General features: G+C 48.3%; 1 protein-coding gene and 1 long non-coding RNA gene across 3 annotated transcripts in view; one reads left to right on the top strand and one right to left on the bottom strand.

Annotated features, from left to right (window-relative positions):
* The window catches only part of LOC309540451, an 11,762-nt gene extending 7,154 nt beyond the window's left edge, over positions 1-4,608 (bottom strand). The window contains exons 1-2 of the long non-coding RNA XR_014223300.1: positions 3,654-4,608; positions 3,309-3,549 (exon numbers count right to left, since the gene is read on the bottom strand). This is a non-coding gene — a long non-coding RNA (uncharacterized lncRNA). The remainder of the gene's footprint in view (positions 1-3,308; positions 3,550-3,653) is intronic.
* Positions 3,467-27,286, top strand: NPY1R (neuropeptide Y receptor Y1; the record flags this gene model as incomplete). Of its 2 annotated transcripts, none has more annotated exons than XM_082237254.1 (3): positions 3,467-3,572; positions 23,154-23,821; positions 23,943-27,286. In XM_082237254.1, 3 exons carry the CDS (start codon positions 3,467-3,469, stop codon positions 24,399-24,401), a joined length of 1,233 nt encoding a protein of 410 aa, XP_082093380.1. In that variant the 3' UTR covers positions 24,402-27,286. The 2 variants fall into 2 exon arrangements, with proteins under 2 accessions (XP_082093380.1, XP_082093381.1); XM_082237255.1 differs by having other exon boundaries at positions 3,478-3,572; positions 22,952-23,821.

Here is a 27,286-nt window from a genome sequence, read left to right as displayed (position 1 = left end):
ATAAGAAGTATCCAGGATGTCTGGGTGTGGCAAGAAGCCGGCAAAGCCTGCAATCAAGGCTAAAAAAAAAGGAAAAAAAAAGCATTCCAAATATTCCTGCAATGAGTCCAAGAGAATAATTCTCGATGTGTATACTTGTTGCTGGTGCAATTGTAACAGAACTCTGACAATGAGATTTCAATCTCTGTTTCATGAATCTTCTTCTGGTTGGGCCAAAAAGAAGAAGTGGTGTTTGGATTTGATATCCTGCTTTATCACTACCCGAAGGAGTCTCAAAGCGGCTAACATTCTCCTTTCCCTTCCTCCCCCACAACAAACACTCTGTGAGGTGAGTGGGGCTGAGAGACTTCAAAGAAGTGTGACTAGCCCAAGGTCACCCAGCAGCTGCATGTGGAGGAGCGGAGACACGAACCCAGTTCACCAGATTATGAGTCTACAGCTCTTAACCACTGCACCACACTGGCAATTCACTGCTCAACCACTGGATGGTTCCTTTTTGTTTGTTTTTTAAAAGATATTTATTAAAATTTTCAAAGTATTACAAACAAAATAAAAATACAAAATAAAAATAGTTAAAAACAATTCAATCTTTCATTCAAATTCTCCACTTTCATTACCTTCTTTCTATGACCTCCTCCTCCTCCCTTTTCTTGTATCTTGATTAATAGTTGTCACAGCAAATCCTTTCCATAATTCATAGTATTATGTCATTACATTACCTTACTCTATTTTCATCTTATCTTATAAAAAACCTTAAAACTTAAATCTTATTTTTACCAACTTCTCATAACATTACCTTTTTACCTAATTCTTTAAGCATTTTTACAAGAGCCAAGTAATTTCATTTCAACATTTTTCTAACATTCATCAATTTTATAAAACATTCCTAATGATAAAAAAAGAAATAAGAACAATCCAATCTTCTTCCAGCGTCCCTTCCTCCTGGTCCCGGGTTTGACAGTCCTTTTTATCCCATTAGTCTGGCACATTAACCTGGTGATCTTATATCCAAGGCCTTCAAGTCTCTTCCATGCCCCTTCTGCAGCTCTTCTTCATATTTTCCTTTCACTCGTGGGAACTCCAGCTTGGTAGTGTTTTTGACCCCTTTCAACAAATCAGCCCCTTTCCCACAGTCCAGACTAGACTCCATGTGGTATTTTAAGACATGTTTCAAATTCCCTCCAAAATTGGGAGCCCCCATAGCTCCAAACATCTGACGGCCCACTGCCAGACTCAGAAAGTCCAAACATCTCTGCATAGGGGGGTCAGTCCAACCCCCCATTTCCAAATCAATCCAAACTTTATCTTTCCAAATCTGGTTTTTTCCAAGTTCATTTGTCAAATCCAAAGGCTCATTTTCCTGCAGGGCCAAAAGCTCCTCCCCTTCTGGCGCCCAAGATTCAGCAACATCCTCTTCTCTCAACTGTTCTGTCATGGCACACTCCTGTTTGAGTTCCCGGGTGGGCTCCATATAGTTTCCCATGGATGGTTCCTTTTTGGTACATTACTGTCAATGAATTTTTGTAAACCACATACAGTTATTTACTCTGTGATATATTTCTCTGTATTCCTTGGAAAGTGATACTGAGCCACCATTTAGCCTCAGAGGCTAACTAGGAAGGCCATCAAAACACAAGGACCTCATTAGGCTCCCCTCTTCTGCCCTATGCAATGAGCCGCTGGATGTTGCTTCTGTTCCATGGCTGGAGGTAGTACGCTTTTGAATTCCAGGAAAGCACAGGGAGAGTGCACTTCTGCTTTTGTTTTCTCACAGGAATCTGGTTGGCTGCTGTGAGAACAGGATGCTGGCCTCGATGGGCCACTGGCCTGATCGAGCAGGCTTTTCATATGTTCTGTGGCTGCACTTGCTGTGTCTCCTAGCCCCACCCTGGGTGGGTCTTGCACTCTTGTCCAATGTGTCTGCTGGCATGTGGGTCTGCCCAGGGAGCTATACAGATACTATGTCATGTGGACTCTCTTTCTTCCTTTGTGTGTGTTTGCTGAAAAACAGTAGTTGTAAGTGTGGCGTTCGTACGGAGCCCCCAGTCGTCTCACGGACTATTGACCACTAATCCACTGCCACCAACCAGTTCCTCCCCGGTAAATCACTTAGTCTCAGTCAGGTTCTTAAGTTAACGAAGAAGAGTGTAGTTTATTGCAAACACAAATAAACTTTAACTGCATTCAAAACATCGTTTCTCTTTACCTTCTTAGTCTTAGTTTATCCTGTCTCTAACTCTTCTACCTCCCCTCACACAAGAACCAACTGCACTAACTGTCTCTCTAATTCCAACTGTCTGCCAACTGCTTTCCCAACTGCCTTTCCCAACCAACCAACCAACCAACCCAAACCTTGGGCTAAGCCCTTTTATAAACAAGTAGGCTCTGCCTCTGGCTTTTCTATTGGTCTACCTATTAATTCTTTCTCTCCCCCGTACAGACATTTTAAAAAGAACGGGCGAATGCCACAGTAAGGAACACATGTGGACTCAAAGCCCTGCCTGAGAGCATGCCTGGGGACTGATGGCAATGGAGTGGTTGCTAGCTACATCACCATGGCTTAACAGAGTAGGGGGTTCCATGTCGTCATTTTGTGGTGGTGATGGGGTGCAATGGGTGTGTCCCAATTGTGCTGAGTTCATTGGCTGCCTCTGTGGGGGAGTGGCATCACTGGACCCAGCACAGCTTTGGATTGGTGGGCTGCAGTTTCCAGAGTTTCCAGAGATGCCAGGAGGCTGTGTCTGTCATTTCCCCAGACACATCACTTTTGTATTTTATGCTAATTTCTCCCTGCCATCCTGGGCAGGGCACACATTGGATGTGGTACCCTGTTCTGCCAGCATAACAATGACCTATCTCCAGTTCTGGACTAATGTATTGCTCTGTTAGTTGATTTCAGAAGTGATAGCTCATCTTCTTTGTGTTTTCCATTTAACTAATAGATTTTTTATACACACACACACCTTTGGGCCTCTCCATTAGTCGAATTTTCTCATTCGAAAAAGCCGAGGGTTGTTGTTTTTTTTTTGGGGGGGGGGGGTTGCACATGAAATCACATCCCAGCGTCCACTCCCGCTAATGATCGTTTTACATAACCCCATCCACAGAGAAGGGTTCGGCACCGACGGGCTTTGGCCACGAGGTGGCGCAGCCTCGCAAACCACCACGCCGACAAAAATCCGGATTGCAGAAGCATTTCAGAAACTGTCTCCCACACCCGAGAGCTCTTCCCAGCCCCTTTCCTCCCCCTCCTTCCCTGCAGTTTCCATACTTAATTACATTTATTTCGGAATTACTAGGCAACCCACCTCCAGATGTGCAGCTGAAAGGTGAGGCGCGTGTGCTGGGATCTTCACATCCCGCACCGCACACCGTCATGTGATAGTGGGAGAATAAGGTGGAGTTCAGCTTTAAGGGGGACGCCTCCTGCTCCGCTCACCCAATCTTCGGGATCCGCGGTGGGCAAATGCCAGCGGGTCTGTCCTTCTTTTGCCTTCGCTTCCCAAGTCAGCCGTCTCTTATCCTCTCGCTTCAACACTTAGGATGGTGCTTGGAAGAAAGGAAGAATGCAGGTGAGAGACTCTTTTGTGGCTGTTATTATCCTTTTTTTAAAAAAGCGAGCGGATCTCTCCCCACCCCCTAAAGGCGTTTACCTGTTTCCATTTGCACATTGGACGGAATGACCGTGCCCGCGAAACGAGCGATCTCCCCAATCTGACACGTGCTAGACCCGGGCTTGGCAGTAATGGGAAGAGAACCGCTTCGAGCGTAGTTTGTCGAGCCGATCCGAGGCAGCGCCGTCGGACGCGCCTGTTGGGCATCTTGTAAGGGGCGCATCTCAAGCCACCAAAACTTCCGAAAAGATCGGGGAGAGGGGGAGGGAGAGGGGGAGAAGGGGGCTTTTTCTTTTTGCTGGAAGAGAGAGGAAAGAAGCTGTGAGTAGAACCGAGAGCTGTTCTGTAGGTCTTCAAGCCAGCCGATGCCGAAAAACTGGGGAGAATCTGCCAGCAACGGCGAAGGGCGAAAGGGCAGGCAGAGGCGCGGAGCGCTTCGCAGAAGGACCTAGGCGCGCGATCCCTGGCCCCTTTCATCCGCACGCCTGGCTCTCCTAGCCAGGAGGAATGTAAACACGGGGAAGAAGCTGGTATACAGGGAGGAAAGGAGGGGAATTGTAGGGGATTGGGGTCCCCCAGCCCATTGCAAAGCAGGAATCTCAACTAAAGCATCCATGACAGATGGCCATCCAGCCTCCGCTGGAAGTGGGAGTCTTTTCGGGTTCGGGTAACCCGCGGAAGGGAAGTGGGACTCTGGTGTGTGGCCGCTCTTTCCGTCGAAAAGGACAGCAGTGGGAAGCCTGTGTAGCCCTTCAGATGCGATGGGGCTCCGCCTGCCCTCCTCGCCGGCCAGCATCCCCAGTGGTCAGGGGTGATGGGCGTTGGAGACATTTGGAGGTTCCCCAGCCTTCTCCAAGCCAGAGAGCATACGGAAGGGGCAGTAAATACCCCGCTGAACCTTGACCCTTAGGAACCTTCGGCAGGCGCAGCAGCTTTGGCTGCAGGGAGTCGCCTGTAGTTACTGTTTAGGGCAGATCCGGACTGGAGGGTCCGATTGGAGAGACGCGGTGGGATGGGACGGGCTGGGTGTCAAGTTACAGCCGGTCGGCTCAGGAGCGCACGAGGTCTCCAGGAGACCCGGGGGGCGGGGAGGACAGCATTGTGGGTAATGTTGTATCAGAAGGGAAGGCGATCGTGGCAAATAAATGACCCCCGTTTTCTCAGAACCAAGACATAGAGGAGGCTCAGGTCTCCTCCGCAGGAAAAGCGCAAGCGCAGATGGAATTAGAGCAGATGGAATGAACTAGCCACGTCTCCTCAATTCCCACGAGGGGGTCCGTCGTTGGTGGAGGGTTCTCCCCATGTTAAGTGGGGGCTTTTGTTGCATGAAAGCAGAGAGGCTCAAACAATGGAAGACAACTGGAGGAAGACGGCCTGACGTCTGCTGCACTCCACAGACTGGTCGTGAGGATGAATCGGATTGAAGCCGGTTTAGATCCTACTTCCCTAACCTCCCTTGGTTGCGTCCACACACAGCAGGCGGATCCCATCCCCCTCCTCCCTCTTAAGGGTGCTGTTTTAGCTTCCCAGGATTCAGGAGCCATGCAAGGCGTGAGAGAGGGGGTTGGGGGAGATGTTGACTTAATGTGGGAGCTTCAGGGCTGAAGAGGAAAATTGGAAGTCTTGCATTCTCTGCCTTCCCTCAAAACTCACACATAGACACACACATACAGAGCGTTCTGGCCGATGCACTTGACTATGTTTAGTCTCATCCTATGTATATTTTCTCCCATTGAGTTTAATGAGCATATTCCAATGGAAGGATACATTGTTTGCAACCTGACATCTCATCCTCAATATGTGAAGGCAGAAAACTTAATAATAATAGGCCTCTCCCATCAACAATAGTATAAATGTATTCAGAAGATTTCAACAGATATTTTTTCTAAGTGTTTAAGAGTAGGGAGTGGGGTGTGTGTGTTTATTTGGAACCAAGTCTCACTGAGTCCAAAAGTTTGCCATGCATAGAAGCCAGTTCTTCAGCTCCCCATCCTACGTCCTTTGGCTTAACTGGTTTCTGGATCAGGCTATATTGGGGTCCATGTAAGTTTTCTGTCTACACCTCCTGCTTTTTTTGCCTGTTTAATGAAGCAGAAAGGGTTGAAGTTTGGTCAGTGACTGTGATCCCCTTGAGCTATGTTTTGACATAGGAGCCAGCTCCTAGGGGCCAAGGTCCCTTCTCCCCCTCATAAAATATTTGAGCCCCTCCACCCCCATCAATGGACATTGCCATTCAAATGGTGTGCATGTGTGCATCTCGTGATCGATTATGCCCCCCAATATTGCCCCCAAGTTGGCACCCCTGCGTTATGATGTGAGGATTTGCCTGTGTCTGGGTCAGAAAGGGTTATCAAGATTCCCTTTCAGGAATAGGCTCTTGCCCGGCAGTCCAGCCTCTGTTCAGGGCAATCAACTTTGGAAAGTTTTGATAGATGGGAAAGAAGGCAGGGTGTGAATATGAAACACCAGCATGATCTTAACCATACCTTTCCTTACTTAACAGTGCAATCCTGTTCTACTGGGAACAATGGGGTTCAATGGGGCTAACTCTCAGTTAACTGGTACAGGAATGCATTCCAAAGAGGCAGTTCCATTCCCTCTTATCTGACAGCAAGCCCCACTGAAGTAAAAGAGACTGGCATGCATAGGATTGCACCGTTGTTGTTGCTGCACTATTAGTGTGTTTAGGGTGGCACCTATGCAGCCTGATACCAAAGTTTAAGTTTTTCCTGAATTCCTGGTACCAGCAGCATTAAAATGTAACAAAGGCTTGGGGGTGTTAGCAAGAAATAGCCAGATTCTGTGTGTGCATTAGGCCTAACCCCTGTGATTAGGCTGTGTGCTAGACAATGCTAATCCAAGGGAATCAACATAAATTAAGTGTTAATTAAGTCAGACGCATCCCCTTTGAGATGGCAGCCTGGGGGTAATATAGCACAACACAGGATCAAAGCGAGTGGGACGTCTCCTCTGCCTGTGTTGCAAAAAGCCAGGGATAGAATAGAGAGTTAGGAGTAATGTGGGCAGAAGCTTCGTGCGGTGGAGTGTTGTAGAGTTATTCAACAGAATTAGTAAGCAGTGGGCTGGAGAGAGAGGCAAAGAAATGGCAGGTGTCTGTTTAAATCCAATGCTGCCTCCCTCCAGCTTGGACTCAGGTTGTATATATGTGTAAATGAACTACCCTCTCCACTCTGCCTCATTTCCAAAGGAAACACAGGTCCTGTGTAAGCGCTTGGTCCCCTGGAATCTTGGACTTCTGTGGAGATTGGGGTCGTGTGTAAGGCTGCAAAACTAATCACACTTAGCTAGGAAGTAACTTACTCCATGGGGCCTAGAAGGAGGATAGTTTTCCAATTAAAGAAATCTTAACTGATTAACCATGGGCTTTTCCACACCAGTTTTCTGTGTGTTTGCAGCTGTTTGCATTCACATTTACAGTGGTGCCCCGCAAGACAAATGCCTCGCAAGACGGAAAACCCGCTAGACGAAAGGGTTTTCCATTTTGGAGATGCTTCGCAAAACGAATTTCCTATGGGCTTGCTTCGCAAGACGAAAATGTCTTGCAAGTTCCTGCGGGGGTTTTTTCCTCCCCCCCTTTTTCCCAAGCCGCTAAGCCGCTAATCAGCTGATCCCAAGCCGCTAAGCCGCTTATCAGCTGATCCTAAGCCGCTAAGCCGCTTAACAGCTGATCCTAAGCCGCTAAGCCACTTAACAGCTGATCCGCTAAGCCGCTTAACAGCTGATCCGCTAAAACCGCTAAGCCGCTAATAGCGCTAAGCCGCTAAGCCGCTAATGGGCTTGCTTCGCAAGACGAAAAAACCGCAAGACGAAGAGACTCGCGGAACGGATTCTTTTCGTCTTGCGAGGCACCACTGTAATTTGTGTTGTCCACATGATGGTTTACCCTTGAACAATGCCCATCTTAATGCTTCCGCCTGTAAATTCAGGCTCACCTGATACTGGAATAATGCAAATTCCTTTCCAAACCACTCCACTCAGGATCACGTATTATTATTTGTTTTTGTGATTTCGGTTGATTAGAGCGATTGCCACTTTGTGCTACTCCCCTTTCCATGCCCAGTACTTCTTCATTGCTTTCATTTCTTTTCTGGCTGTTCTTGTAACTATTTCCAGTGTGCTCCGCAAAGGCTGTTTTCCTTTCTTTCTTTTGCACAAAATCAGAAAACGGAACGAACCAATTTTCTTTTGCACACTTCTTGGGTGGGGTGGGGAAATGTTTATTGAAAACAAGGCTCATGCAGCTACCTGCACACAGGCCCTGTCAGTACTTAACTGGCATAACAGTATCAACAAATTGGAAGGCAGGGACAAGCACAAAACAGCTACAGGCATGAACAGGAAGAACTGAAGCTGCACCTCATATACAAATTCCGATATGTGCAGGTGTGGGCAGCCCCATCTTATTTAAATAGATGGGAAGTGTATTAGCAGCTAAATAATGTGCAAATGTGGAAAAAGCCCAAAATGAGTTTTAATTGATTGATTATTCAATATGCATAAATTTGCATAGGAGAAAAAAATAAGGGACTAATATGCACTATTCATTTTTAGATGATGATACATGTATTGTTGCAGCAAGCATTATTGAGAAGACGCATTTCCTCTTCTCTGTCACACAGAAGGGAATACCTCTTCTAATATATAGATGCTTCATATTTACTAATTTACTAATATACTAATTTGCTAATAAAAACAGCAGATGACAAGCACCATCTTAGACAGCGAAGGGGAATCTGTGTTCCTGCAGATTTTCGTGGATTCCGGCTCCAACACCCATCCCTGAGCATTGGGCCACTGGCTCTTCAGATATTGCTAGACGACAACTCTAATCTGTCTCAGCCCAGGGATGGGTGTTGGAGCCAGAATCCAGGAAAATCTGCAGGAACACAGATTCCCCTTCCCTGTCTAAGATGGTGCTTGTCATCTGCTGTTTTATTAGTAAATTCTGTCATCCATTTTATCAATTTTGTTGTGCAAATTGTTGTTGTTAAGAAAACTCTACCTGAACTATATGAGTGTCCTCTGAGCCCCTTCTCTGTTTGCCCTGTCTGAGAAAGCTTTGGAGGGTGGCAGCAGTAGAGAGGGACTGGTCCTTTGTTCCTCCCTGATATCCCCAGATCTCCAGACTGTGACACGCTGTCCTAGAACTGACATTGACATATTTTTGGCACCAGATTAAGACTTTTCTCCCCACCTAGGCAGTTGTTGTTGTTTAGTCGTTTAGTCATGTCCGACTCTTCGTGACCCCATGGACCAGAGCACGCCAGGCACTCCTGTCTTCCACTGCCTCCCGCAGTTTGGTCAAACTCATGCTGGTAGCTTCAAGAATATGACCCAGCTAAGCCAAGATTTCTATTGCTACCAGTCTAGGTTGCTGATAAAGCCCCCATCCCATTTGGAATCTGGTGTTCATTTTATGTTCTGATCAACTGTTTAACTTTTGGTGGCTTTTGTTTTTACAAATGCATGTTTTAAAACCTGGCTGTAAATTGCAGAGAGGCTATTAGGTGAATAACAAATTAAATAAATTAACAACAACAACATCAAAATTATTATTATTATTATTTAAACCTGCTGGTCAGTAAGTTAGGGGAACCTTTTTAGCTGACCAATATATTTGAACGGATTCATCATGCTGATAAAATTCGCTAAACTCGTAGCCCTGTTTCTGAGTAAACATGTTTAGGATCACACCACATGTTTCTAAAATGAGGGATGTTGGCGCATGAATGCAACTCCATCATCTAGCCTGGAAGCTCTTCCTCTTAGCTCTAGATGCATAGATGAGGTGCCTTTTATACGATACTGTCAGGGGTTCAGAAGCAGAGACGCAGAGAAGGGTGGAAACAGAGAGCGAGGGGGAGGAAGCCGAAGGGAGAATGAGTGATGATGACGACCCGAGATCTCCAAGCCTAAGCAGTGAGTCAGAGGACTCCCAAAAGGGAGCCCCAGTGAGCAGAGCAAGGGGGGGATCCGGGGGGACACCCCAGGAGGAAGGGAACAGAGGAGATTCAGAGAGCAGCAGCTGGAAGTCGGGACCCACGCTCATAACTGAGGGCGGCAGCAGCTGGAAGTCGGGACCCACGCTCCAGACTGAGAGCAGCAGGGAGGAAGGTAGCCAGGCATCGGGTTCCGGAGGCTGTCAGCAGGAGGGAGGGCACGAGTCAGGGGTGGTCACGCCCTCCTCAGAGAGCGAGGCAACGGTTAAGAGGAAAGTAGAGAGTTGGGCGCGCGCGCCAAGTTCAAATGCAGCGGAAGCTGGAGCAGTAAGCAGCCCGGAGAGTGAGCCAGGTCCTAAAGCCCGCCGCAAGGAGGCAGAAGGATCAGGGGGGTCAGCGTCAGAGGAGAGTAGAAGGGAGGAGGCCCAGGGGGGCAGAAGGACCCAGAGACGTAGGGAGAGGCGAAGGAGGTGGAGCAAGGCTAGGGTATTAAGCTGGTGTGCAAGAGGCGGGGACTCAGACGGGTCTTCGCCGACCTAGAGCAGAAGGTGTAGAGCTGCACGCTGCAGTTCGGAAATGAAACCTGTAACTCAATAAAGACTCTTTTAAAGTGGACGCTGTGTGGCGTGGTCCTATGTGAGCTGGGACCTGGTAGCAGCTCTGACAGTAAGACCCGTCTCTCTAAAAGCTTCAGAAACCTGAAACCTCGCAGCGGGAGCAGAAGCCGCTAGGGGAGGAAGAGGGGTGTCTGTAAGCGAGCTCACAAAGGTTAGCAAGATGACGGAAGAACAGAGGATCTCCGCGCTGCAAGAGGCAGTGACCCAGTTGTCCTCAGAGGTATTGGCTTCCAAGAAACGGGAGGAGGAGACTACAGCCGCCTACAGAGACCTACACGCCAGGTTTGAAATGCTTGTTAAGCAAGGGCAACCGGGACCCAGACCGGAGGGCGTGGGATTGGCACGGAGAGCAGGAGGGCTTGTGGCTCACTTCGATGGGACTTTGCAACAGTACCCTAATTTTAGAGCAGACGTAATGTGCGCACTGCAACTGCTGGCAAAAGACTTTAGAGATGAGGAAGAGAAGGTGGGGTTCATATTGTCCCATTTGCATGGGGATGCCAAAGCCTGGCTGCGCAATTTGTGGAGGGATAAAGATCCGGCGCTTCAGAATGCAGATGCCTTTATCAAAGCGATGGATGCGTGTTTTTTGTCTACTATTGATGTGGATCTTGCCAGACGGGAGATTCATGGACTAAAACAAGGGAGGGCGAGCGTCCGGCAGTATCACGCCCGATTTTTTGCGCTGGTCAGTGCTTTAGAATGGGATCGGGATTCGCCTCCTGTCAGAGACCTCTTCTGGGAGGGTCTAAGTTCTGCGGTTAAGGATGAAATTGCAAGGGGGGAGAGGCCCCGAAGCACGCAGGAGGTGGTCCAAAGGGCGCTGACTGTGGGGGTGAGGCTGGAAGAACGTCCATGGTGCAGAGATGAAGGACGTGGAGGGCGCGAAGCAGCGAGAAGTTTCTCTTTCGTTCCGAGGGAAGCAGCGCGTGCGCAATCCACACCTCCGCCAGGAGGGGGAGGGGAACCGATGGAGGTTGGAGGTGCAAGGGCTCAGTCAGCAGCCAGAGCCCTAGCACCGGCAGCAGTGAAAGCGAAGCCTCCTAGAGGGAACAGGAAGTGTTACATCTGCGAGGATCCAGGCCATTTGGCGAAGGAGTGTCCCCGGAGGCTCCACAAGCACACTGCAGCCTCAGCAATGGTGACTGCAGCAACGCAGCAAGGAGAACCACAGCAGGGAAACGACGATGTCTGGCTGGAGACGGAGGCACTGGGGCCCAGCCAGACGCATCTGTGAAGCAGTCCCCAGCAATCTTGCAACCCACGGATCCCCTCCCACCCAAACCAGTAGTGCAGCTCACAGCATCTCTCCAGCTACCCGACGGCGTCACTATCGAAGTGCCGCTTTCTGTGGATTCTGGAAGCAACGCAGACTTTATAGCGCAGAGCTTTGTGGAGCAGCACGCTATACAGCTATTGCCTGCCACTCTGCCCCTGCAAGTCGTCACAGTGGATGGCAGAGAGTTGCTAGGGGGGCAGGTGGTGAAGCAGACGCCACCGATGGTGATGCGCCTTGGCAACCACAGGGAAGTCATCAGTTTTAATGTCACCCAACTGTCGGACACGCCCATTGTGTTGGGCATGAGTTGGCTGGACAGGCACAGTCCGACACTGGCTTGGTACCAGAGACAACTGATCTTCGGCTCCTCTTATTGCGCAGAACACTGCATCCTGCCCCGACGGGAGGGAGAGGAGGAGGAATCACAACTGCAGTTGGGAACGTTGCAAGCGGTCCCCCACAAATACGCGAGCTTTTTGGAGGTCTTCTGCGAGAAGGAGGCGGACAAGCTACCCCCTCACCGGCCATATGACTGCAAGATTGACCTCCTACCGGGGGCGACGCTGCCGAAGGGGCGGCTATACTCCATGTCTGAAGATGAAATGCAGGAACTCAAACAGTTCATCGAGCATAATCTGGAGCGTGGCTTCATCAGAGAGTCCAAGGCAGTGGGGGGCAGTCCCGTTTTCTTCGTGAAAAAGAAAGACACGCCCCAAAAAAGACTAGTTGTGGACTACCGCCTTTTGAACCAGATGACCAAACCGTCTGATTACCCCATGCCCAGGATTGACGACCTCCTCGCGACGGTGCGCAAGGGACGCGTGTTCACCAAGTTGGACCTGCGAGGGGCGTACAATCTCATCCGCATGCGGGAGGGCGATGAGTGGAAGACGGCCATGTTCACACCGCTGGGCACCTACGAATACAGAGTTATGCCCTTTGGATTACAAAATGGCTCTCACTGTTTTCAAGCTTTTATGCATCACGTGTTGGAGGGACTCCTCTACAAGACATGCGTCTGCTTCCTGGATGACATCCTGATTTTCTCTGACTCGCAGCAAGCTCACGACCGAGACGTGAGGGAGGTGCTCAGCAGGTTGCAACAACATAGACTGTACGCCAAGCTGGAGAAGTGCCAGTTCGACACGACGGAGGTGGATTTCCTGGGATACAAGTTGTCGGACAAGGGGCTTGCCATGGACAGCACCAAGGTTCGTGCGGTATTGGATTGGAAAAGCCCGCGCAACCGGAAGGAGGTCCAGCGGTTTGTCGGCTTCGCCAACTTCTATCGCAAGTTTATCAAGGGGTTCGCGATGCAGACGGCAGCAATTACGGACACGCTCAGCTCCAAAAAAAAGAAATTCATCTGGACGGAGCAGGCGGAACAGTCCTTTCAAGCGCTCAAGCATCTCTTCGCATCGGAGAAGCAACTGCTGCATATCGACCCCAGTAAACCGTTGAGGGTAGAGACAGACGCGTCAGACAGAGCTGTGGGAGCTGTCCTGCTGCAGCGAGACCCGCAGGGGGTGTGGCGGCCGGGAGCGTTCTACTCCAGAAAGCTCAGCAAGTCGGAGCAGAACTACACCATCTGGGACAGGGAGTTGCTGGCCATTCATGCAGCTTTCAAGGCGTGGAGGCACTTCCTAATCGGCGCCAAGCACACGGTGCAGGTCTGCACGGACCACAAGAATCTGGAGCACTGGCGCACGGCTCAGTTCCTGAACCAGAGGCAGATACGTTGGGCGGAGTTCTTTGCTGACTTCAATTTCCGAATAGAGTACGTCCCAGGCGACACCAACATCATGGCGGATGCACTGTCCCGAAAACCGCAATACCTAGAAGAGGTGACGCCAGCGGCGGCCATGCACATCTTCGCACCGACGGCGTGGGCGTGTGCCTCAGCTACAGTAGACCTGGATGCGGTGCGACGTGCATTGCGGGACGACTCATTCGCGCAAGACAAGATGGCGGAACTGATCAGAGGCACGGCCACCACGGACGAGTTCCAGGTGCGGGACGGCTTGCTCCTACGCAAAGGGGCTGTCTATGTACCAGGAGACGACCTTCGCGCCAAGGTACTGCAACAGTTGCACGACGCACCCACGGCCGGTCACTTTGGCACAGAGAAAACGATGGAATTAGTCGCGAGAGACTTCTGGTGGCCCAGGCTGAGAGGAGAGGTCGCGGACTACGTCGCGAGGTGCGACACCTGCCAGAGGGCCAAGCCGGTACACAGACCACCGGCGGGACTGTTAGAACCGCTGCAAACACCGTTTGAACCGTGGGAGAGGGTGGCCCTGGACTTTGTGACGGATTTACCCAGCTCGAGAGGCAAGACAGCTGTGCTAGTGGTGGTGGACTTGTTCACCAAGATGGCACATTTCATTCCGTGTGCGAAGGTGGCCACGGCGGAACAAACCGCCAAACTGTTCATAGATCACGTGTTCAAAGTGCATGGCCTGCCACGGTCTATCCTGTCCGACCGCGGACGCCAGTTCATCTCGTCTTTCTGGCAGAAGCTGATGGGTTTTCTAAATGTCAAGGTCAATCTGGCATCAGCAAGACACCCGCAGACCAACGGGCAAGCAGAGAGGGTCAATGCCATCATGCAGCAGTACCTGAGATGCTATGCCAATCAACAGCCTGCGACGTGGGTGGATTACCTGCCGCTAGCCGAGTTCGCTTACAACAACACGAAGCACGTGTCCACAGGAGTGACGCCGTTCTTTGCCAACAATGGGAGGAATCCCAGAACCTTCCCGGGACTGGAGAGAGCGGGGGAAGGAGAACCACAGACGGCGGACGCGTTCGCGTCAGAGCTGCAGGCGGTCCACGATCAACTCAGACGGCAGCTGGAGCTAGCTAAGCACGCCTACAAGGTGCAAGCTGACAAGCACAGGCGGGTTGGCGAAGTGATCCAAGTGGGAGACTGGGTCTGGTTGGCAGCCCACGCAGTGCCGACCAGGTCGCTTGCCAAGAAGAAGTTGGGGCACAAGCAGATCGGTCCGTACCAAGTCGAAGCGCAGATCAACCCGGTAGCCTTCCGACTGGCGCTGCCGGAGGGTTCCAGAATGCATCCGGTGTTCCACAGGTCGGTGCTCACTCCCTACAAGGCACCTCACAGGTTCCAGGAGCCAGGGACGGCGCCAAGTCCGCTCCGGGAACGGACGGAGACGCGGGAGGTGAAGCACCAGGACCACATCAACGAGGTCACGGAGATTTTGGACTCCAGATGGGGGGAAGAGGGAGTCGAATACCTATTAGCCAGAGAGGGCACCCGGGCCAGCGCCAATAGCTGGGTACCAGACTACGCTTTGGAGGAACCCCTGCTCAAGGACGAGTTTCATGCCCTCTTCCCACACAAACCCATGCCAGCGAGCTTCTTCGACGACTGGTTGTTCACACCCACACTTTCTTCCAGCACGTTCCATGGATTCGACTCAGAAGGGGAACCCGCACGGAGCACCCGTTCCCCAGAAGGTTCACCGGCAGGTTCGGCATCAGGCAACTCGTATTGGTGGGACGATCGACCAGAGGAGCAATGGCGCAGGAAGTGGCTGGAGATGCCAGGTCGAGCGACCGACGCAGAGACTGACATGGACGTGTTCGGGGAGGACCTCGGGTTCGAGCACGGCGGTACAGAGATGGGAGAGCAACAAGTCAACGTCGACGACCGCGAGGGGGAAGACTCGGAGGTCTTCAGTTGGCGGCCACCCACGGGGAGCGACCTGTATCCAGCATTCCCTCCCATGATGATGGAGCGCCCAGCACCCACACCTGACAGCGGGGAGGGGGGAAGGGGGGGCTTCGAGGGGGGGATGGATGTCAGGGGTTCAGAAGCAGAGACGCAGAGAAGGGTGGAAACAGAGAGCGAGGGGGAGGAAGCCGAAGGGAGAATGAGTGATGATGACGACCCGAGATCTCCAAGCCTAAGCAGTGAGTCAGAGGACTCCCAAAAGGGAGCCCCAGTGAGCAGAGCAAGGGGGGGATCCGGGGGGACACCCCAGGAGGAAGGGAACAGAGGAGATTCAGAGAGCAGCAGCTGGAAGTCGGGACCCACGCTCATAACTGAGGGCGGCAGCAGCTGGAAGTCGGGACCCACGCTCCAGACTGAGAGCAGCAGGGAGGAAGGTAGCCAGGCATCGGGTTCCGGAGGCTGTCAGCAGGAGGGAGGGCACGAGTCAGGGGTGGTCACGCCCTCCTCAGAGAGCGAGGCAACGGTTAAGAGGAAAGTAGAGAGTTGGGCGCGCGCGCCAAGTTCAAATGCAGCGGAAGCTGGAGCAGTAAGCAGCCCGGAGAGTGAGCCAGGTCCTAAAGCCCGCCGCAAGGAGGCAGAAGGATCAGGGGGGTCAGCGTCAGAGGAGAGTAGAAGGGAGGAGGCCCAGGGGGGCAGAAGGACCCAGAGACGTAGGGAGAGGCGAAGGAGGTGGAGCAAGGCTAGGGTATTAAGCTGGTGTGCAAGAGGCGGGGACTCAGACGGGTCTTCGCCGACCTAGAGCAGAAGGTGTAGAGCTGCACGCTGCAGTTCGGAAATGAAACCTGTAACTCAATAAAGACTCTTTTAAAGTGGACGCTGTGTGGCGTGGTCCTATGTGAGCTGGGACCTGGTAGCAGCTCTGACAGATACGATAATCTTTATTGTCATTGTCCCATACAGAACAACGAAATTGAAAAAATCTACATCAGACATTCAAAAACCAAAGCCTGCTATCCCAGCTATCCCAGCTTGGTTAGCCCCCTAAAAACTCTGATACCCCATAATTAAATACAATATACTCCCACAGAGACTACCTTACACTGTGTTTAAAACCAAAATCGCATTTGGATAAAAACTGTTTCTCAGGCAGCTAGCCCTAGTCTTTATAACCCTGTACCTTCTTCCAGAAGGCAGAACCTGAAAGAGATCATTTCCGGGGTGCGTACTGTCCTGCACTATCTCTGCCGCTTTCTTATGCATAGCTGTCAGCTTTTCCCTTTTCTTGCAAGGAATCCTATTCGGAATAGGGGAATTTCCCTTTAAAAAAAGGGAAACGTTGACAGCTATCTTCTTATGACACCTGGAGCATAGATTTGATCCAAGGTGGGAAGAGTGCACCCAATTATTCTCTCTGCAGTCCTTACAACCCTGGACAGCATTGTTTCCCCCCCCTGACTGTGCAGCTCCCAAACCACACACACAGACCATAAGTTAATACACTCTCAACAGTACAATGGTAGAATGCCATCAACAGGTCCTTTGAGAGATTATTTTTCTGGAGGATTCTCAGAAAATGTAACCTCTGCTGTGCTCTCTTCATTAGGTCTTTACAGTTTCCCCCCCAGCTTAGGTCTTCTTTTAAATGGAGAAGCTCACCTTTTCTCCATGCAGAGAGGCTCTGCTTTCTAGTCCAAATCTAAGTCCTGTTACTGAAATCTTGCTTGGGCGCTTGGTTCATCTTACCTCCTGTGTTAGGCTTCCTGTTAAAAACCCAGACACACCACAGTGGCAGACCCCCCAAGTGTCCCTGTTTTCAGGAGACAGTCCCAGATTTACAGAAGCCATCCTGGTTCCTGATTTGATCCCAGAATGTACCACTTTTCCTTAGGATGTCCCTATTTTTATTGGACGGTATGGAGTTATTTGACCCCCAAGCTGTCTGAAGGCAATCCTGTATAGGGAAGGGTGGTTTTTTTAATGTTTAATGTTTTATTAGATTTTTATATATGTTGGAAGCTGCTCAGAGTGGCTGGGGCAACCCAGTTAGATGTGTGGGGTATAAATAGTAAAATTATCATTATGGAATGAGACGTCTCTGTTTTCAACAGAGAAATGTTGGAGGGCATGTAGTGGATGCTGGTGAATGATAACCTCCCTGGTTGAAATGCCATGTCTTCTTCTACCACACTTCCACTATTGTAGCTTTCATGTTCGTCATCAATGTTGCATTTGCTGACCACAAGAAATGAAGCTAGTTTGTTTATCAGAGCTCGGAGGCAAGTAACAGGGCAGCCAGCAAGCTCCAAAGACCGTTGAAGCTGGTTTGGGCTTAAGCTGGTGGGGAAGCTCAGGCTTAGGGGCTGAATGTAGGCCTCCCTATCTAATCCTCAGGACTCTTCCCTCCCCTTCCTAAGCCTCAGACCCTCACCAGTTTTGCTCTTTCTCTCACAAGTACTTTTGCCTGGCTGAAATGTGCCTTCCTTGAAAGTTGATAGTGCCTGAATGGAAGTGTGTGTGTGTGTGTGTGTGTGTGTGTGTGTGTGTGTGAAACTGTGACTCTTCTAGTATGGCTGGAATGTACTATTTTATTCCCTTCTTCCTCTCCAGCTGTACAGTGGTGCCTCAGGTTACATACGCTTCAGGTTACAGACCCAGCTAACCCAGAAATAGTACCTCGGGTTAAGAACTTTGCTTCAGGATGAGAACAGAAATCGTGCTCTGGCGGCGGCGTGGTGGCAGCGGGAGGCCCCATTAGCTAAAGTGGTACCTCAGGTTAAGAACAGTTTCAGGTTAAGAATGGACCTCCGGAATGAATTAAGTACTTAACCCGAGGTACCACTGTATTCTCTTCTCACCCCACTGGGCAGCAGTCATGTTTCTTTAGCACCAGCTCCCCTTTTAAGCACAGGCAAGGGGCTGTGGAGGAGAGGCTGTGGGCCAGGTTGGAGGGACCCACGGGCCACCTCTGGCCCACGAGCTAAAGGTTCCCCATCTGTGATATAAGCCAATGAAAATTAGGTGCTCTTATGGATCAAGGCTGTGGGCTGCCTTGGTAAACTCAGCCTTCAGCTCAAGCCTTTCCATTTAAGGGGAAACTTAAGTTGCATGAAGAGGTTTCAGAAGAGGGGGGAAAATACCCCACAAGGCTTTGCGGTCTATTGATTGCATCAAATGTGGGTCAATTAATTGCTGGTTTAAGTTTCCATTGATTCCGTCTTTCTATCCTGTCTCTTCATAAATGGCAAGAGATTGCTCTGTTGTGTGTATATTTGAGTTCTATGGATAAATATTGATTTGCTCTTTCCCTCCTCAAATCCTCTTTAATTTTGAATCCTTTTCGTTTTGTTCCTGTCTCCTCAGTGGCTGCCCTATCCCTGCTAGACAGCAGTTCTGCCAGAGATGAAAGCAACCAGGATAGCTCATTTGTGCTCGGCCCCCTACTGTTCTTCCGGGGGCCAGCTGGAATATTAACTAGGGAAGGAGACTGCTTGCAAGAACCGTTGGAGTAACTCTGCTCCAATGCACTGGGCGCCTGTCTCTTGGTAGCTGAAAAGAGCATGGCCAAAAGCATTTTTTTTTTTTAAGTGGGAGTAAAGGGGAGTAAAGAAAAAGAAGAGGTTCAGAGTAGGTCACAAGACAAAAGATATATATAGTGGAGGTTGACCCATTAGGGTGATTACTTACTTACTTATTACTTACTTAGAAGCACTCCAGGGGGTAGCACTGACTGTCAGAATCCTGCCCCTTGTAGCGCTTTCATCATCATCATCAGGCTCTGCCTATTGGTCTCCTTGCCTTCTCTCCCAGTGGGTACCAGTCACCACTGACTAGATCAGTGCCAAACCCAATGGCAAGTTAAATCTCTCTCTCTCTGAAGCCCTGCTTGGAATTCTCCACTTTAAAAGTGTGTGGGGCATGATCCAGGTCAGAAACACAATACAGTATGGGGTTGTTTTTTTTAAAGGTAATGGGGGTGGGGTGGGGGCTTGGTATGGAAATGGCTCAGAAAGAAAGGGTTAACTCTCCCCTCCCCCTCAGGCTATGATCCCAGTTCAGATTGTGGGTGGCTTAGGGAGGCTGGTTTGTGTGTGGGGGGGGGGGGAGAGAATCCAAAGCACAAAGCACAGGATTCGTGCTGTGGTGGTTTGTGAGGTGGATGGAGAAGAAATAGGGGACTGACAAGGTGGCAGCAAGCTCCAAGGAGATCTGGGGGCCGGGTGTGTGTGTGTGTGTGTGTGTGTGTGTGTGACAGCCACTCAGGTGCTTATCATAGCTAATTAGATCCTTGAACTGAAAGTATAGTTCCATTATATCTACCTATCTGTCTGTCTGTCTGTCTATCTATCATCTATCTATCATCTATCTATCTATCTATCATCTATCATCTATCTATCTATCTATCATCTATCTATCTATCTATCTATCTATCTATCTATCTATCTATAATCTCAGGCATTTACAACTAGTGACCCACCAATCTAAATGCAGTCCTCAATCTATTGCATTGTGCCCTTCTGTCTTTGAGATCTCAGGCAGGCAGGCAGGCAGGCAGAAAGGAGGCAAACCCAAAAGGTTTACCACACCTCCAGTGGACCATCATATATATCTGCTGCCCTGTGTTCAGCTGGGTCAGTCACAAGTCATTTTAACCCCTCTCCTTAGAGTCAATGTAAAATGTTTTCAGTTTTGTATGTGTATTGAATTTATTCTGAACCGTGCTGCTCCACTGACATTTGCTGTACATTACAATATAAAGAACAGGAACAAATTTAAAAACAAAACAAACCTGTAGCAACATCTATTGGAATGAAATACTTAGCAATTAACTTCAATCATCTGAACCTATATCTGTATGCAGAATTCTAGGCGCTTGTCGTTTTAACTCTGCAGTGCATGTCAAACTTCATGTTTTTGCAATGTGACTGAAGAACCAAGGAATACATCTTGATCATGGTCTTTGAATTCTGGTGACATTAAGACAAGGGTAGGCAATGTGGTGACCCGATATTGGACTACAACTTCCATCAGCCCCAGCCGGGGTGGTAAATGGTCAGAGGTGATGGGAGTTGTAGTCTGTGACAACCTCTGCAGTGCACCACATTGGCTAATCCTGCATTAGGATGATATTGAAGGGCAAGGAGTCTTCACCTTTGAGAGAACTTCCATGAGCTCTCAGCCTGACTGGTGGCTGGAAATTTTTCAGTGGGCTGACCCCCTCCATTTGATTTCTTTGAGGATTGGGCTTCTCACAGTGACCTGCAATATTATTCCTAATGTGAATGAGATTGATGATTGCTTGGTGTTTCTCTGCTCCGTGACCTTTCCGAATGAATAAGTGCTTTGAACTGGCCAAGAATGTGTTATGTGTTGTTTTGTTAGTACTCAAGAAGTACTCGGTTTGATCATTAAACTGTTCTTGCTGCTGGAATCTCGCATGCTCTGGGTCTATAGAAAAATTCCTATATGTGACCGTGTAGCCTGAATTCCAAATTATGGCAGCTAAACCCTTGAAGTGAGTGTCAGAAAATAATGCATCATTCTTAATCGTAACTCATCTGCGGGTTTATGCTGGCACAATGATAGATTTCCTGTTGAGGCTCTCTTATATTAGGCTGCGCTGTTGTAACCTTAGACACACTTACTTGGCAGAAAATTGCATTTCAACTCAGTAGTACTTACTTCTGAGCAGGGTTGTGTCAAGTTTAAGAGGCCCCAGGGCATTACTCAAAAATGTTTATTATTTCAACAGAAAGGACAATGAAAATAGAAACAACAGGCTTTTATATTTGCAGACATTCCACCACATAGGCAAGGAGGCAGCCAAAAATGAAACAATCTAACTAAAACAAATATTTTTGCAATAAGCCTATTTGCATGTGGAATAACTTTAAGTGAAGCTGCCTTATGATTTCTTAGTTAGCATATTTGAAGACTTAGTGTTCCAGCAACGCAAGAGCACTTATAACACTTATTCACTGGAAGAAACAACACAATATGCACTAGGTGTGTTTTACACATGGCATCAAAATTAAATCACTTGTATGATTTTTTTAAAAGAACCTTTGAAATTGACATGAGACTAATTTATGATTAGGTCAAATAATTCCTCCAGTCAAGCCTGGTATGGTCTGCCACCAGTGCTCTTTGACGGTTTATGGACACCTGGCCGAATGAAATTTTGATATTAATTGTGGTTATTTCTGTATGTGATATGACCAATAATTGCATAGTTATTAAGTATACACACAACAGAACAGTAATGTCTGGTTTCAGATTTTCTTCATCCTGCTCCCTTTGATTTTGAAATAATTTATGTAAGAGTTGAAATTTAGTTTCTAGGGGGTGTTAAACTGCAGCTTACGTAGCTTGTGTGTTAATCCAGCACTGCTTCTGGGTAAACATGCTTAACATTGGGCACTAAAACTAGCAGCATGTGTAGATCTCCCGTGGTTATTGTCTCAAAGTCCTTGGGAAACGCACCCCAGGAATGACTTTCAGCCAGATGCCTGTGAGTTAACCTGATATTGCTTGTTGTCTTTGGGTGCAGTGCATTGCAATTAAGCTTTGTGCAAAGAGGAATCCTTTCTCTGGGTACAAAGATGTAGGTCTAATTAATATTGTCTCTGTGCAGGGCAGGGGAGCTTTGCATGTGGGTGTTCAGTTGTTGTAGGATTCTAGTGCCCATCAGCATGGCCAATGGTTAGGGATGATAAGAGTTGTACTCCAATGCAATCTGGAGGCACCATAGGTTAGCCAGGCCTGCTGTAGGGAATGAGAAGTTGGATCATCTTAAAAACGATCCTGGTTGTGGGCAGGCCCTCAATACAGCTCCACCCCACCCCCCAGTGTAGGTGGAGTGAGGCCTTCCACGCCAGGGTGGCACCACAATCATCCCAGGCCTCCTTGGCCAATCACTTTGAGAGAGGTGATTGTGTGGGGGTGGTGGTATATGAGCGGCAGTGCATCGTGTGCTGCGCACCTGCTTTGAGCTCCCAAACACCCATCCACCTGCCCTTTTATTTTAGGTGCGCTCTGGCCTTGCTTTGGACTTTGGTTGGTTGCCTGTCTTGGGACGGGGGCCAGGTAGCAATTTTTCCATTTGGCAGACTGGCATTGGCCACTTGGTTTTCGCCTCCCTCTTAGCAATCGTCACAACTTTGTAAGGTTAGGCGGTTAGGCATTGGCTTATTGATGTGTGGGGGACGGCAGGTCAGCCATCACCTGCCCCTCCATGTCCAAGGCTATTCCGTCAAAGGAATCTGGGGCCTGGATCTTGTCTAAAGTCCACTTGAGGGGCTGGGGCCATGCCAGGACTCTGCGAACATGTAGGAGAGCTGCAGGTGGGTTCCCCTGATATGGCACCTCTTTTGGTGGTTTACCCTTTCATGACTCCCTGCAAGGTAGGCAGGAGTCAGATATAGTCTACTGCCAATGCCTAAGCCAATACCACTCAATAAAGTTGTGGCCTAAATTTTGCCCATTAAACTTAAACCAAAATTCTGTGTTAGTGTGAATTTATTTCTTATGGGGGGCTGGCTTGGGGCCTTGACACACAACTGATAGCCCTACAGTCCCTTCTGAATATTAGCTCAGCAGTGAAAATTCAGGTTTAAATAGCCACTCCATAATAGAAAACAATAGCCTATTCCTGGCAGTGAGGGGGAATAAATATTCCAACTGTGATTAAGAAGGTCCCTGGTTTTCCAATAAAGTACAAAAAAACTCCCTCCATTTCTGAAAACCCAAGAAAAATAAATCCGTGTACATTATTTTTGCCTTTGCAGGTTGTACATTATTGATGGCATGAACATTTCTGTGGCAGCTTCTGCTGGGAGCCTGTTCTTTGTGTAAGGAGAACAACATTAACGCCTTGAATGTGCTTCTGAGAAACCGATTGCCGTTTCAGACCACTGCTCAGCGTGGGCCCAGATTGTTGTGTGCGTGTGGGGAAACCCAACATGAATTCATCACTTCTTTCCTCGGCAGGAAACTATTCCATTCAGAATGTCTCAAAGGAGGCTTCTGGACTTGTGCACTTTGAGGATGAAGACTGTCACTTGCCTTTGGTGATGGTGTTCACCTTGGCTCTGGCTTATGGGGCCGTCATCCTTCTGGGCATCTCTGGGAACCTGGCCTTGATCATCATCATCTTAAAACAAAAGGAGATGCGCAACGTGACAAACATCCTCATTGTCAACCTTTCCTTTTCGGACCTCCTCATCACCATCATGTGTCTTCCCTTCACCTTTGTCTACACCTTAATGGACCACTGGGTCTTTGGCGAGGCCATGTGCAAGCTGAACCCTTTTGTGCAGTGTGTCTCCATCACAGTCTCGGTTTTCTCTTTGGTCCTCATTGCTATTGAGCGCCACCAGCTGATTATCAACCCTCGTGGCTGGAGGCCAAACAACAGACATGCCTACATAGGGATTGCTGCGATCTGGACTCTAGCGGTGGCTTCATCTTTGCCTTTTCTGGTGTATCACATACTGACCGACGAACCTTTTACCAATCTAACGATAGAGGAATACAAAGGGAAGTATGTGTGCTTGGATTCCTTTCCACTGGAGACAATCAGGCTCTCGTATACCACAGCTCTCTTGGTGATACAGTACTTGGGACCCCTTTGCTTTATATTTATTTGCTACTTAAAGGTAAGAGAGAATTTTGCTTTCGTGATGTGTCTTACCCGTTCCTTGTTTCCTCCAAAGAAATGCCTGTAGGATCCACAGTTTTAGGTTACAGAGTTGTTCTTGAATTTTTGTTTTCCCGCAGATATACATGCGCTTAAAAAGGAGGAGCAACATGATGGATAAGATGAGAGACAATAAATACCGATCCACTGAAACGAAAAGGATCAACATCATGCTCATCTCGATTGTGGTGGCCTTCGCGGTGTGCTGGCTCCCTCTGACCGTTTTTAACACAGTCTTTGACTGGAACCATGAAATTCTACCTGTTGCTTCTTGCAGCCACAATTTGCTGTTCCTGATCTGTCACCTCACGGCTATGATCTCTACCTGCGTGAACCCCATCTTTTATGGGTTCCTCAACAAGAACTTCCAGAGGGATTTGCAGGTTTTCTTTCGCTTCTGTGATTTCCACCCTAGGGATGATGACTATGAGACAATAGCCATGTCCACCATGCATACAGACATTTCAAAGACCTCTTTGAAGCAAGCGAGCCCCATAGCATTTAAGAAAATTAGTGACAGTGACGATGAAAGACTATAGCTCCCAAAGCTCCCGCTACAGATGATATAGTTTCAGGGATCAAGCACAATGCTTTAAAGAAGTCAATATCTTCCCCTCTCCCTCACTGAGGAACTTTAAACTGTCACTTTCATATCTGTGGTTCAACTGCTGCTGGTTCCTACCCCCTTTTTGCTGCTTGTAAAAACCAGAGCAAATCTATCTAATCCCTAATATATAATGAAAGTTGGGTCTATTTCTGCTTGAAGCTCTCATCAAAAGAATGTTTTTGAGTCTTTTTCTTTGTGCATTGATACATTTCTGTCTTTAGATTTGTTAACTGTATTTATTTAAAAGAGTATATTTTAATTGGGAATGCATATTATTTCCCCGGGGGCGGGGGGGGAGGTGTTACCCCTTCTTTTCCTAGGTTTTATCCTCCCTGCCCAAAGAATACTTGCAGGTATACCTGGAAAGACTGTAGCAAATATATTTTGCATTGTAGAAGGTCCCAGGTATCGATCTGTGCCATTTCCAAGTAGGACTACTTCCTGAAATCTTGGAAATCCTCTGCCAGTTAGTATTGAAAATACTTAGACAGATGGGCCAGCTGTCTCAACTTGATAGCTATCTATATTCCTATGTATCTGTTCCCCACACTAAGCAATTAGAAAAAATGGGACACCCCCCCCCGAATATCATTACTGTAGGAATGGGGAAAATAAATGTTTTCAGAGGAATGGTAGTAAATGGGGCAGATTACCATGGACCCCCTCCCCCACATAAGACTCAAGCCTTTAGCATAAACCCACTTCTAAACAGAATCAGGCCATTCTGCTTTGAGCAGCTGTTTTGGAGCAGAATCCTAACCATGTGTTAACTCAGGAGCAAGGATTTCAGCCTTAGTCTTAGAAAATACCTTCCTGTGTCAGAAGCAACAGACTGCCATTGAAGTATTACTCCAAAACCTGCAGATTATACAGTTACACGAATCACTAACTGCATTTGAGTTATTTAAAGGTGTGTGTAATTCAAAATGAAAAATGAACAGGATTGACGGAACTAAATAGTCGGTTGTGGACCCTGTCCAACCTAGGATTAGCACTTTAAGGCCCCAGTGTTAAGCACACATGCATGGGAGTAAATCACCCTGGCTAAGCGGCACGTCTAGGTAAGGATTGTTAGGATTACACATCACACCCATTAGCATCCATGGCGTGTGATGTGTAATCCTAACTATTATTTTAATATCTATACTGGTGATATTTGGTCACATGCTTAACACCTTCTCTTGTAAGTCACTGGGTCTTAAAATTGTGCAGCTCATACACACAGTAACTTTGACAGCAGTATCCACAAATATATTTGACTGAGTTTTGTATAGAAACTACCTGTACCCGTATATTTTGTCCCACTGGGTAACTAGCAGCTTAAATGTCTGTGTGGGTGTTTAACTGGGAAAATGAGGCAGGGAGAAAGGTTTATCACTCCAGAGCCCAGTCCCACAGCCCTGATTAGAGTCTCCTGACCCCACAGCTGCCATTAAAGTCCTTTTCTTTAAAACAAAAAAAACAGAGCAGGAGTTCTGGTCCCAGATCTCCTAATGCCACATCTAGTTGTATCCCAAGGGCAGCTCAATTTACACAAATGTACACAGGACCAAAGCACACTGAGATGGTAAATTAGGACTTAAGTCCTAATTCTGAGGCGCCACATTTGATTAACTCAGTATGCAGGCTGACTCACGACCTAATAGGCAGTATTAGCCACTGTTATTGTTTCTAAGCATCTCAGGTTATTACATAAAATATGTCCCAGTGACTTGATACCATTCAGAGTCATTAGCCTAATTCGGTAGCATAATTATGCTCATGGTCTGTGACCAGATTTTCATGGTTTAACCGTCTTGAAAGGTAGTGGCAGCGACTGCATCCATTGTGATTTCTGACTGAAAACTAACTTGATTATTTGAGGCTCTTTGTTGTCTGGCAGCTATGGTGCACCATAGCAATCTATACAAGCCAGGGCTGTCTCATTCACATAAAACTGGGGAAATGTTCAGGGCTGTAGCCACAGGGTAGACAGCACCCCATAAAAATAAAAAGAGGAAATGGAATGCTTAGGTGTGCTGCTCTGGAAAACCCTCCCCCATCAACCTGTCCTTCAGAAGCATTTCTTTTTTTTTAACCAACAACACCTTGATGAAGGGGTTTCCTTGTCACACATTGGAAATCATATCTACTCTTTCTTTTGGCTTTCGATGGCTTTCCCACCCTCCCTATACAACTGCTGTTGATCCTCTGCTTTTAAAAGATGAACAAAGCAATCCTAAAGCTGGCCAAAGGCCTGCTAAGGGACCATTTGAAGTGGTGCAAGTGCTTTTCTGTGGTGATGTACTTTACCCGAGAAGATGCTAAAATCTGTGGGCACAGATACCCACTGGTGTTAAGCGTGAAAGAGGGCAGGTAGAATGTGGATAATTTTTTTGGGGGGAGGGCTTAGAGCAGGCACCCTCAGACTCGGCAGCCCTACAGCTGTTTGGAACTACAAAACAATTCCCACCATCCCTGACCACTGGTCCTGTTAGCTAGGCCCAAAACAGCTGGAGGGCCAAGTTTGGGGATGCCTGGCTTAGAGACACAAGATCCAAGGTCCCCTCATTTTGCTGACATGCCCCTGAAAAGGGCAAAGAACTATACCAGCCCTGAAGATGGCATAGTGATTCCTCCCTCCCTCACTGATATCAGTTGAAGGGAATGAACAACCAAACCAAACCAAACCAAATGGTGGTGGAAAGCTGACCCTGGCAGGGTTTTTGACATGGCAGAGCAACCACCATGAAATAAGCTGGTGGGGCTGTGGATATGGCAGAGCAGTCGCCATAAAACCTTACCACCACCAATAAGACTGCAAGGCAAGCTAAATAG

The sequence above is a fragment of the Podarcis vaucheri genome, assembly GCF_965113315.1.
Source record: "Podarcis vaucheri genome assembly, chromosome: 9".
NCBI classification, from domain to species: domain Eukaryota; kingdom Metazoa; phylum Chordata; class Lepidosauria; order Squamata; family Lacertidae; genus Podarcis; species Podarcis vaucheri.
This window is presented reverse-complemented; position numbering and strand designations above follow the sequence as displayed.